General features: G+C 37.2%; 1 protein-coding gene across 1 annotated transcript in view; it reads left to right on the plus strand.

Annotated features, from left to right (window-relative positions):
* The window catches only part of SFPQ (splicing factor proline/glutamine-rich), a 15407-nt gene that overhangs the window by 1463 nt on the left and 2460 nt on the right, over window positions 1-11484 (plus strand). Inside the window, exons 2-10 of the mRNA XM_015572775.1 lie at window positions 331-402; window positions 496-684; window positions 1224-1525; window positions 1625-1720; window positions 2076-2272; window positions 2377-2461; window positions 2872-2989; window positions 3306-3354; window positions 3436-3557. Of these exons, the coding sequence (XP_015428261.1) occupies window positions 331-402; window positions 496-684; window positions 1224-1525; window positions 1625-1720; window positions 2076-2272; window positions 2377-2461; window positions 2872-2989; window positions 3306-3354; window positions 3436-3557 (1230 nt within the window). The remainder of the gene's footprint in view (window positions 1-330; window positions 403-495; window positions 685-1223; window positions 1526-1624; window positions 1721-2075; window positions 2273-2376; window positions 2462-2871; window positions 2990-3305; window positions 3355-3435; window positions 3558-11484) is intronic.

Raw genomic sequence — 11484 nt, forward strand, 5'->3', positions numbered from 1 at the left:
TCCTGGGAGCCGGAGTAGGGCGGACCGTGAGATGCAGGCCCGCAGAGGTCGTGTCGCTGCTAACGGGATTTTGCTCTTTATCTTTTTTCATTTACTATTTGACCATTTTAATGTATGTCCGCTACAGTTTTAGCCAGGGACGCTCAGCATATGGAAAGGACGAGGTTGTGGATACCGATGTGGGACGATGAACAGACGTAGAGGTGGAGAGGGAGACAGTAAGCCATGAGCTAATATTGAGGAAGGAATGACGCACCGAAAGGACCTATGTAGCGAGGGCCAAGTGCCCGTTCTCGAGTATTTTGAATGAATTTGGCTGTTTGGTGTTAGGATAGCGGTGACATTGGAAATGCCACGAGTATAGTAGGACCTTGCTTTGACTTTAAACGAAAACAGAAGAGGGTAAAATCCAGTTTGGTAAAAGCAAAAATTAGCGCGTTTCCCCTGCAGGCACAGGTCAATGGTGTCTGAAAAATTCCCTTTCTTTTCCACTAGGGCTTTAAAGCCAACTTGTCTCTCCTGCGAAGACCCGGGGAGAAAACTTACACTCAGCGTTGTCGGTTGTTTGTTGGGAACCTACCTGCTGATATTACAGAGGAGGAATTCAAAAGACTGTTTGCTAAATATGGAGAACCAGGAGAAGTTTTTATCAACAAAGGCAAAGGATTCGGATTTATTAAACTCGTGAGTTTGTTGGGTTTTTATGTATAATTAATTAAAGGGTCCTCTTTTTTTTTTTGCTACTATGAATGTACTGGTGTTCAAACGAACATGAATCAATTGGTCTTTAAATTTTTTGTCATTCTTGCCGTGGCCGGGTTGCTCCATTGGTTGGAGCGTGGTCCTGTACACCAAAAAGTTGTGGGTTCAATCCTAGAGGGGGTGGCATACACAGACAACTGATGATGCTTCTTTCACATCAGTGTTTTATGCTCTCTTTAACTCTCAAACACACGCACACACAAACCCATATCTACAGGTGAGGATGAAAGGATAACAATGTTTTCATCATTCTTGCAGAAAAGATGAAATGTTGTATAGTGTATAATTGTTGGTATCTAAGAATCAAGGGGAGTGGGTGTGCAAGGCATTTTAACTACTGAGAACCCTGTCAAGGTGGGAGCTGGAGGAAGAATAGGAATGGGGATTAGGCTTATGACTTTCAGAGTAGGCGTTAGGCAATTTTTTAGGTGGTTAACATGAGTATGTCTGATAACTTTCAGGAGTCCAGGGCATTGGCTGAAATTGCCAAAGCTGAACTTGATGATACACCCATGAGAGGTAGACAGCTTCGGGTTCGCTTTGCCACACATGCTGCTGCCCTTTCTGTTAGAAATCTTTCACCTTATGTTTCCAATGAACTGTTGGAAGAAGCCTTTAGCCAGTTTGGTCCTATTGAAAGGGCTGTTGTAATTGTGGATGATCGTGGAAGATCTACAGGGAAAGGCATTGTTGAATTTGCTTCTAAACCAGCAGCAAGAAAAGCATTTGAAAGATGCAGTGAAGGCGTTTTCTTACTGACAACGTAAGTTCTTGTGCCTATTTTAATAATTTTTGTTTATTAACTTGTATGAGGAAGTTGTGATACGACTGGAAAATAAGATGCAGCCTTCTTTTGTATTAGAACTCCTCGTCCAGTCATTGTGGAACCACTTGAACAATTGGATGATGAAGATGGGCTTCCTGAAAAACTTGCACAGAAAAATCCAATGTATCAAAAGTAAGATGGATTAAACTTTTGGCAGTTTTTTAAGTTTAAGGGAGAACTTGTTCTAGTAATTTTTCAGTTTTGTTTAAAATGTGCAAAATTCTCCTAAATGAATATGCTTAATAAAAGCATTGGGCTCAGAAAGTTTGAGGTTTTGAAGCAGTTATTCAAATGCCTAGTTTTTGTTTCTGAAGTATGTATATTTCACAATTTATTCTTGTTCTTACAATATGAACCAAAGTGGTCTTTACCCCTCGGTGTTTATTACAAGTGATAGGGCAGGGGGAGAGAGACCAGTGGTTTTAGGGGAGTCAGGTAATGTTTCTTAATGTGCATCCCAAATTGATTCACCTTTAAATACTGTCAGGGAGAGAGAAACCCCTCCTCGTTTTGCCCAGCATGGCACATTTGAGTATGAATATTCTCAGCGATGGAAGTCCTTGGATGAAATGGAGAAACAGCAAAGGGAACAAGTTGAAAAAAATATGAAAGATGCAAAAGACAAACTGGAAAGTGAAATGGAAGATGCCTATCATGAACATCAGGCAAATCTCTTGCGTCAAGGTAAAAAACTCTGAAGTTTGCTGATGGGATCAATTGTCTTTTTTAAAAAAAACTTACTGTAATCTCATTAATGTGAATCCTAAACAAAATTTTCCAATGTTCAGATCTGATGCGACGCCAGGAAGAATTAAGACGCATGGAAGAACTTCACAATCAAGAAATGCAGAAACGTAAAGAAATGCAATTAAGGTAAAATTTTGTTAAACTAAGCCTTTTGTTTTTAAAAAAATGTTTTTATTGATTTTAGAGAGAGGGAAGGGAGGGGAGACTTTGCTCAACCAACTGATCCACACCGTCCAGGGCCTTTGCTTCTGCATTAACATTTAGACAAAAGGTGAACCTAAATTTTGCAGTGCAGTCAAATGAAATAGAGTCAGTGTTGGTATAACATTTAAATTGAAATTGTGTGTACAATTGTCAGTAAGTACTGTAATACTTATTTTCTTAGCCAGAATGCCCCTAGGGCTATTCTACACTCACTCTCCTGGTCTTTTATGTGTTTGCCCCAAACTACTCTCTGTCGCTCTTTTTTTTTTTCAAATTGAGTTTGAAAAGATGTGGATAACACTTTGATTTATATACTTAATGAACATTTCCAGACAAGAAGAGGAACGACGTAGAAGGGAAGAAGAGATGATGATTCGTCAACGTGAGATGGAAGAACAAATGAGACGACAAAGAGAGGAAAGTTATAGCCGAATGGGCTACATGGATCCAGTAAGTAAATTTCTGTTGTAATCTAATTAGAGTAAAATAACATATCATATCCACTTATTTTAAACATGTATTGTGATGATATGCCTTTTACCATTTTTTTTTTTGGTAGGCCAAAGATTCTTTGGGAAGAAGCTTTTAGGTTTTTGAAAATTAAGTCAACGGGTAAATTTAAAAATTTTTTTTCAGAGTCTAGTTTTTTAAATTGCCTTAAATGAACCTTTTTTAATGGTTAAAAACTTTACGTTTGGGGATTTTTTGTACTTTCAAAAATGGTATGGGTATAGTACAGATACATGAAATTTTTTTTTTCTTTTAGAGAGAAAGAGACATGAGAATGGGTGGTGGAGGAGCAATGAACATGGGAGGTAAGCATGAAAATAAATTAGCAGTGCCATTAGAGAGGAATATTCTGGCTTAGTTATAACAGGCATTTTTGTTTCCTCTAGATCCCTATGGTTCAGGAGGCCAGAAATTTCCACCATTAGGTGGTGCTGGTGGCATAGGTTATGAAGCTAATCCTGGAGTTCCACCAGCAACCATGACTGGTTCCATGATGGGAAGCGACATGGTAATGTATCCTGTGGGACGTAGTACAAAGGAAATTCTCATTTTCACAACTTGTGTGTGTGTTTTATTTTGTTGTGTTTTTTTTTTCAAGTAGGTGACTGGACTTCTTTTAGTTTCCCTATCATGTAAATCGTAATATTGAGGGATACTTTGGCAACATAGAAGAACTCAGTGTGTGGTAACCTACACAGATACGGTTGCCAACGCGAAGTCAGTGCTGTTAGTATGTTGGAGTTATCTTTGGCAATAAGTAGACTTAGGTGCTTTCCATTATATTGCTTGTGTACTTTTGCACTCCATCGCATGGCAAATCCAAATTCTAAACGTTAGATAATGTACCTAATTATTCTACATCTAAGTGAGCGTAATCAAATGGCAAACTGTTGTTCACTCAGCTGGCATTTGCCATAACTATATGAATTAGACTTGTAGTTTGCAGCTCCTAGGCATGTTTTAGTGATGTGTAGAACTCTGACCTATATTTGGTGTGGCTTCTATCCATGAAAAGGGAATTGTTTAAAGTTTTGACTCGTCGTTTCCCACCTGTTGGGCTGTCTATAGGTACACCTTCTAAAATAAACTGACGTCTGTTTTGCTACAGAGTAGCAACAAAACCAATGATAATTTTAAGCATACTAGTTGTGTGCATTTGATCTGAACCTTCTTGATGCTATCATATTTTAACTGCAGATAGCCTATCCGGATGCTTTAGAACAAGCATGTGAATTGGTCTGAGTGGCTGTGTTTAGGGCTTTACAAATCCTTAGGAGAATTGAATATTGACTTTAGAAATGGGTTTAAGAAAGAATACATTTTCACAACTGAATTAAGTCTGATTAGTTCACCTAACAGGATTTTGGCAAAGGAAGGAAGCTGCAGCATTTGTAATTTCACTTTACAAATAAGGAACATAAGAAGTTAGTATGGGACCTCACCTATTTTAAAACCCATTTATGGCTTTTGGGGAATTAGAACTGTAAGTGACTGGTTACATTAAATGTAGTGCTATAAGCTTTCTTCAAATTAAATTTTAAAAATAGTGTGGGTAACATTTTCACTTATGTGCTTCCTAAAAGGCATATTGTAGGTATGTAAACAAATTTGTTAAAAATGTAACTTTACATGATGTTCCCACAGTTAAAATTCTGTATTCCATGTAACAGGTTAAAAAAAACCTGTGGGTTTAAGATGTAATGATATAATTGTGAAATCCCCAAATTTTCCTTAATAGCCTTCATGAAATATATAGTACAGTGTGCTACCCTAAAATTTTTAGGTTTTTGAAAAATAGTTTAAAGGATTGAGATTTAGTCTTTTTTTTAATATGTTTTAATTGATTTCAGAGAGGGAGAGAGATACCAGTAGAAACATCAATGATGAGAGAATCATCAATCAGCTGCCTCCTGCACGCAAACCCAGGCATGTGCCCTTGACTGGAATTGAACCTGGGACCCTTCTGTCTGCAGGCTGATGCTCTATCCACTGAGCCAAACCACCCAGGGCGAGATTTAGTCTTTTCAAGTAGCCCTGTAGTATTTTGTAAGAGACATGTTGAAATTACAACATATAGGAACAGTTAAACCCTAATGCCATTTTTGTATACATTTTGGGGGCGGGGGGGTGTGGTAATACTTAGTAACATCTATTTTAAATGGAATTTGAAAGATAGTTCAGACTCCTGAGCTTCCATATCTCTTAGGGTTTTTCTTTTTGGATATACATAGCTTTCTAAGACTGAGAAGTACCTGAAACTAGATGGAATTAGATGGAATAATAAACTCCTGCTTTATTGCAGTTACTTAAGCATGGTGCTAGGCTGTTTGGGAGATACCCAAACCATGGAATCATAGCTAAGTGCCAGTGGACTTTCAAAGACCTAAGGGAAAAGTTGGACTGTTAATGGGGGTGGGCTGTATATCCAGTCAATTTGCAATAATACAGAATAGTACTGTAAACATAAGTGTCTCTTGTCATATAGTGATGGCTCCTAAAGGTGGTACACCTGTGAGATTATGGCAACACATTTTTTTTTAATCAAGTTACTGTGCTGGTAAAATGACTAAATCTATTAGTCTTTTATGCTTTTTTTTTGTAGTCTGGTAGCATTTTATTAAAACTTTGAACCTTTTAAGATTTCTGCAACTTAGCAGATGTGTCTTGAGATCTTGAAAAGCACAAGGTTTCTTATGCAGCACATGCCACTAACTGGTGAGTAGGTCCTTTGTCACTTCTTTGAGTGAATTGAATCTGTCTGGTTGGGCTTGCTAGGCTTACTTGGAAATTAATTTTCCTGTTCAGACCTTGAAAGTGAGAAGTTTGCAAGCTTTTCAGTGCTTTATTCTGATGTGAAATTTCTTTAACTCATCTTGGAATGGGTTTTCACATCTACACTAATTCTTAAATTTTTTAGCACTACAGGGAAGATCTATTCTTTGAAACAGGTGTATGAGAATGGCTCAAGTGGGAACATACCACAAGGCATGTATTATCGTAAACTAATTTTCAAATTACCCTTTTTTCCTTTCTATGTTCCCGGTACCTGTGGATCGACTCATTGGTGATTGTATCGACGAACGTTGACTACGGAACCTTCTAAAATATTTACTTAACACACATGGACATCAACTACATATAATGAACTGTTAATTACTGTTCCAATAGCGTACTGATCGCTTTGGGCAGGGAGGCGCGGGACCTGTGGGTGGACAGGGTCCTAGAGGAATGGGGCCTGGAACTCCAGCAGGGTATGGTAGAGGGAGAGAAGAGTATGAAGGCCCAAACAAAAAGCCCCGATTTTAGATGTGATATCTAGGCTCTCATTCTAGTTTGTTTTTGTCTTTTCTTGTTTAGATACCAATCTTTTAAATTCTTGCATTTTAGTAAGAAAGCTACCTTTTTATGGATGTTAGCAGTTTATTGACCTAATATTTGTAAATGGTCTGTTTGGGCAGGTAAAATTATGTAATACAGTGTTTTGAAACAGGATTTTTTCCTTTTTATTTTCCTTTTTTTTTTTTAACTGTATAATGTCCCACAAGTTATGGCAGTGTACTTTGTGCCATCGAATTTCCAAAGTGTACCTTTTTTTTTTTACTGTGCTTCAAATAAATAGATAAAATAGTTAAAATATTGATCTTCAATTTTGCCATTCATGCTTCCATGCACATTAGGCTAGGTATTCCACTTTGAAAGCATGAGAGTGTTGAGACCTTCAAATGGCATGTGCCATTTCTGGGAAATGTATTTGTAGGCTAAGTATTGCTTTTTACAAATAAGTACCCTTTGTTTTAAAAAGATGAAATACATACTGAAGTAGATTCGTGATTTGATTTGTTTGGCATTATAGGAAGCAAGCGGTGCTAAGTACTTTTAAATGGTTATATAAGTAAAACAACTGTAAATCTTCATTCAGGAATATGTATTAAGATTATGGAATTGGGTGTATGACTATTGGTAGAGGGAGAAAGTGGGCATGACTAAATGGATCTTTTATGGCCCTGAGTTATCCTTTTCTTGAAAGCTTCTGGAGAAAAAATGGAAAGATCATTTTGTTGCATTCCTCCGTTCTTGTTTTTAAAAGAATAAGTCCCAAGCCCTACAACTGGCTTGTATTGAACTTTCACATTTGAATTAAAGATTATTAAACATGAAGTCTTTTCATGTATTACTTTAAGCGATTTATAAAGATGGGGTTTAGTCTGAAAATTTCAACTTGAAAGTAAGAAGTATAGTAACCATAAATGAGGTGTAGTTATATATACATTTGTACTCAGAACCTTTTATATCTCCTTTTGTTACTTCATTGGGCAAAACTATAGGACCATAAATCTACTTGCTCTCTTTTCAAAGAATTAGTGGTGACTGTTGACATGTAGGGTTGCAGATAGCCATTCATTCTTAATTGTAAAATATTTGTTAATCTGTTCCATAGTTTCCTTTTGATGCAGCACTAAATCTGGAGAGAGTTGCTTATGCTACACAGTGCAAATATAAATGTCCCTCCCACCATAAAGTTTTGGAGTGTTTCGATGGTGTTGTCAGTTTATTGTCAACTTCATTGAATCTCCTTCCATTAGAATGAGATATTTCGACTTAATATTAAAGCACATCGTTACTGTTGTCTGTTAGTACAACAGTGGGAATCTGTTTTCCCAGTTTATCTATGTTAGCAGAGGGAACAGCTTCCTAAAAGTAGGTAAAATAATTCAATGGCTTGGCTTTGTTCTTAGTTATTGTTCCATTCAAATTTGTACATTGTAGAACTCTTTACTATGGAATGTGTCTTCCTCCTTTTCACCTCTGTTCTTGGTGCTAATTGGCAAAAGTAAAATTTTAACACATGCTGAAGTTTAGTATTGTGCCTGAGTACAAAGGGAAACCTATTGTTGAAATAATTGAGCACCTTCTGCCTGGGAAACTGGATAATACTAAAAGTAAAACACTAGTGGAGTATAAAGGCATGTCACCCAATTCTGGTTGTGTGACTGACAGGTACATGATGTGTTAATTAAGGAAACCTCATTAGAAAATGTTCATTATTTCTATTCACCAAGACACCTGGAAATGGGTGGTAGTTCTACCATAATTATATTAATGAGGAAGTTTTGTCCCCAGTTAAGGTATGAATTGGTGCTAAGTATGAGATTTTTCTGTACGGAAACAAGGATCTTGATTTGAAAGAAGTCCATTATAATTTGATTGGATTGTGTAGTAGGGACTTGACTAATGATAAAATAAGGGGTGTTCATGGGACACCCGTGGAGGGTGAACTTGTATGTGTGTGGGCGGGGGCTGGTGGGGAAATGGGATAATCTGCCTATAAAATTAATGTTTCAGTTTATTTTTCAGATTACATGCCTTTCTTTATAAGGGATGCTGGCACAGACCCCTAAAATAAGCTTTTGGTAGTACTGTACCTTTGAAGAGTGGTGAAGGATGCTCATGGATAATCTGCTGAAAGTTGTGGTTTTGATAGCCTTACTGAGGGCTGTAGAATTGCTAAATGTTGTTTAGCAAATAATCTGCTCAGTTTCAACTAAGTTTTTTTACTTTTATCACTGAAATAGCAGTGTACCAAGGGTTGTAAGGTACTCAAATAGACTTTCTGTAAGTCTTGTATATGATAGTTTTTAGCCTGATGGGAATTTAAGTCATCTTAAAAAAAAAGTTGCCTAAAAGCTGATATGAAACTTGGGATGGGAGAGGGAAGGTAGTAGTTTCCAAGTATTTAGCCATTTTTCTCATTTGAAGAAATCACCTGCCCCCATTTTCCCCTTCTCCATTCTCATAATTTTGTTTTTAAGAGGAACACTGATCATTTTAAAACTTAGTAGTCCAAATCTTTAAGAACCGCATTCTCTAAGAGACCCCTGTATATTTTAATAGGTATCTCAAGCTTTTAACCCATTGGCTCACATTTAGTGAAATCACAATCCTCCTTTGTTTAGAACACTAATTGAACTCATTAACAAATTCTATAAACCCTACCACTCTTTATGTAGATATACCACTATTTTAAACATTGTAATTTGGGAAATTGTAATGTTACGCCTGTGCAATTTTTATAAGTGGCATATTATGGCAGATAAAACTTAGATACTTGGCTTTTCTTGGGCAAGCCACTAAGTTTTGGTGGAATGTTTTCTGGTGTTCTTGGACTGCAATTATGCACTATTAAAGTAGTGGCCTGCTACATAACTGCATTTAGCCAGCATTTCTGCAGTGCGTAACTGTGAGGAACGTAGTACCGCAAATGGCAATGGACATTAGGACCCGGATGTAGTATTCCTGCTTGCTCCAAGATTCTCATTGCCGACTGCATACAGGTAGGTAACAAGCAATATAATCTAACTTGGTGACTTGCTATGTACTTTTATTCCGTGGGCATTCTGACATCACACTTCTGACAATGAAATAACAGTGCAGCACCTAACACTTGTATGATAAAGCTAGCTTATCAAAAGTGCGTGGGTTTGGGCTTAGAGCTGTAATTTGTCAGGCAGAATTCAGTGCTGTTGCAGTTCTCAGATAAAAAGTGCAAACTTGATTCCTTGGTATATCTGATTCAGTTGTGTGGTTTCCTTTAGTTGCATTGTAACTGAAGATAACATGGAACATATCAGTGGTGTGGGGGAAAGGGAACCAAACCATACTTGGGAGGTAGAGTGCTTTTTTAGCCTCTTGATATGGACTGTATAGCATGTGATAATTAGTCTCTGTTGTAGAAACTGACCTGCCCATAGGTCAGCAATATCAATAATTCAGAATGCAATCTTGGTAATTATTCTGCAGGTTGAGTGAATTAACACAATAAGTACAGGGTGGTTTTTTTTTGTAATGTGATTTAATAAATTTTTTCAAATGAGCTCCATGGAAACATCTTTACTAACTTGGGCTTAGATGGGAATCTAATGTGAATAGTTCATATTACATGATTTTATTAAGTATGTCTATATTCTAAACCTGGGGAAAATTGGTGTGGCATGTTGACTTGCCTACAGTTGGATACATGGTGGGAATCATTTCCCAATCATAAGACTTCGTCGTATTCTGTAGGATAACTGCAAATATTCAGAGTAGGTTTTTGAATTTGGTTACCTTAGCTTTAGGGATATGATGTTATAATTCAAGATTTTAATTACCAAAAAAAGGTCTTAACCACCTTATTTTGTTGCTTAGTACTTAAGCTTTGCATCGACTTATTCCAGACCTCAACTCATCTTTGTTCTCTGAACTGGTTTTTAGCTAGTGTGCATGAGAAACATCTTTCATATATAATGCTTTCTGCTCTGTAACTGGAAGGTTTGAGGTTAATTTTGCATACATGTGTGAAAACTCTTCGTGAATATGAGAATTTTCTTCCATTATATCGAAAAAAAATGGCTTGCTCTGTAGCAAGCAATTCACAAGGTGGGGACAAATTTGTACTGTAGTGCATAGACAATTCAAGCAAATAACTTTTGACTCTCCTGCTAGATGAAAGAACAAATGGTGATTAGTTTAGCTCTCTACATGAATAATATAATGCAAAGCAAACATAGTGCTTAGGTATTAGTGACAAGAGTGTCACTAAGTTGGCATATAACCCTGATGGAGTTTTCCTGTGGCATGATCCATTAAATCGGTGGCCAGCACTTGCTGCCGTGATTTTAGGGATTGAGTGTTTAGAAGCTCAGGTTTATTTCTTAAACAACCAATAACAATTTTGAGAGAATGTGCTTGTTGTAATAATGGACTTCAGGAACATCATTGGGGTGGGGGGTTAACTTTGCTTCATTCTTGCTTCTTTTAAGACGAATAGGTCTTTGCACTTTCAAATGAGAAACTTGTGACTTAAGTCGATTCTTACTAGTTTGGCTTTGTACATAGCTATAATTTGTAAATCTTAGTGCAGAGGGTCTTAAAAAATCCACTCAGTCAAAAATCTGGGAATAAATGGGTTTCAGTAATAACACTACTGAGGTGCTTGCATTGTATTTCATAAGCCTTGTTACAAATCAAAATTACTCTTTTTAATGAGAATGGTCTGATGTTCAGAGGTGTGATGCCAGAATGCATTTTCGTACTGTTAGGCCCTTGGAACAGATACAGGTGCTTTCTGAAAGATGAAAGAAATGCAATGGGTGCTTTTCACACAAGGTTGCAAAACCTACAAAGACTGTATAATAGTCTCACCCCCAATAGAGATAGATGCGTGTGACTAGTTTTGGACTTTTAACCTTAATGGGGGTTGCATGTCTCCTATTGTTAATCATTGTCAGCTGCAGTGACACGATCCCCAGTCCTGCATTTACTGTCCTTCCCTTAATGATTTGTGGACAGGTTTTAGAGAGCCAGGATGTTTGTTCTGGGCCTTTATTTGGTTTGGGCTTTAGCCGATAATGTTTCAGTGCTCTTGTCAGCGAGTGGAGTTTTCAAATGGCCTATTA

The sequence above is a fragment of the Myotis davidii genome, unplaced genomic scaffold, assembly GCF_000327345.1.
Source record: "Myotis davidii unplaced genomic scaffold, ASM32734v1 scaffold88, whole genome shotgun sequence".
Classification (NCBI taxonomy): Eukaryota; Metazoa; Chordata; class Mammalia; order Chiroptera; family Vespertilionidae; genus Myotis; species Myotis davidii.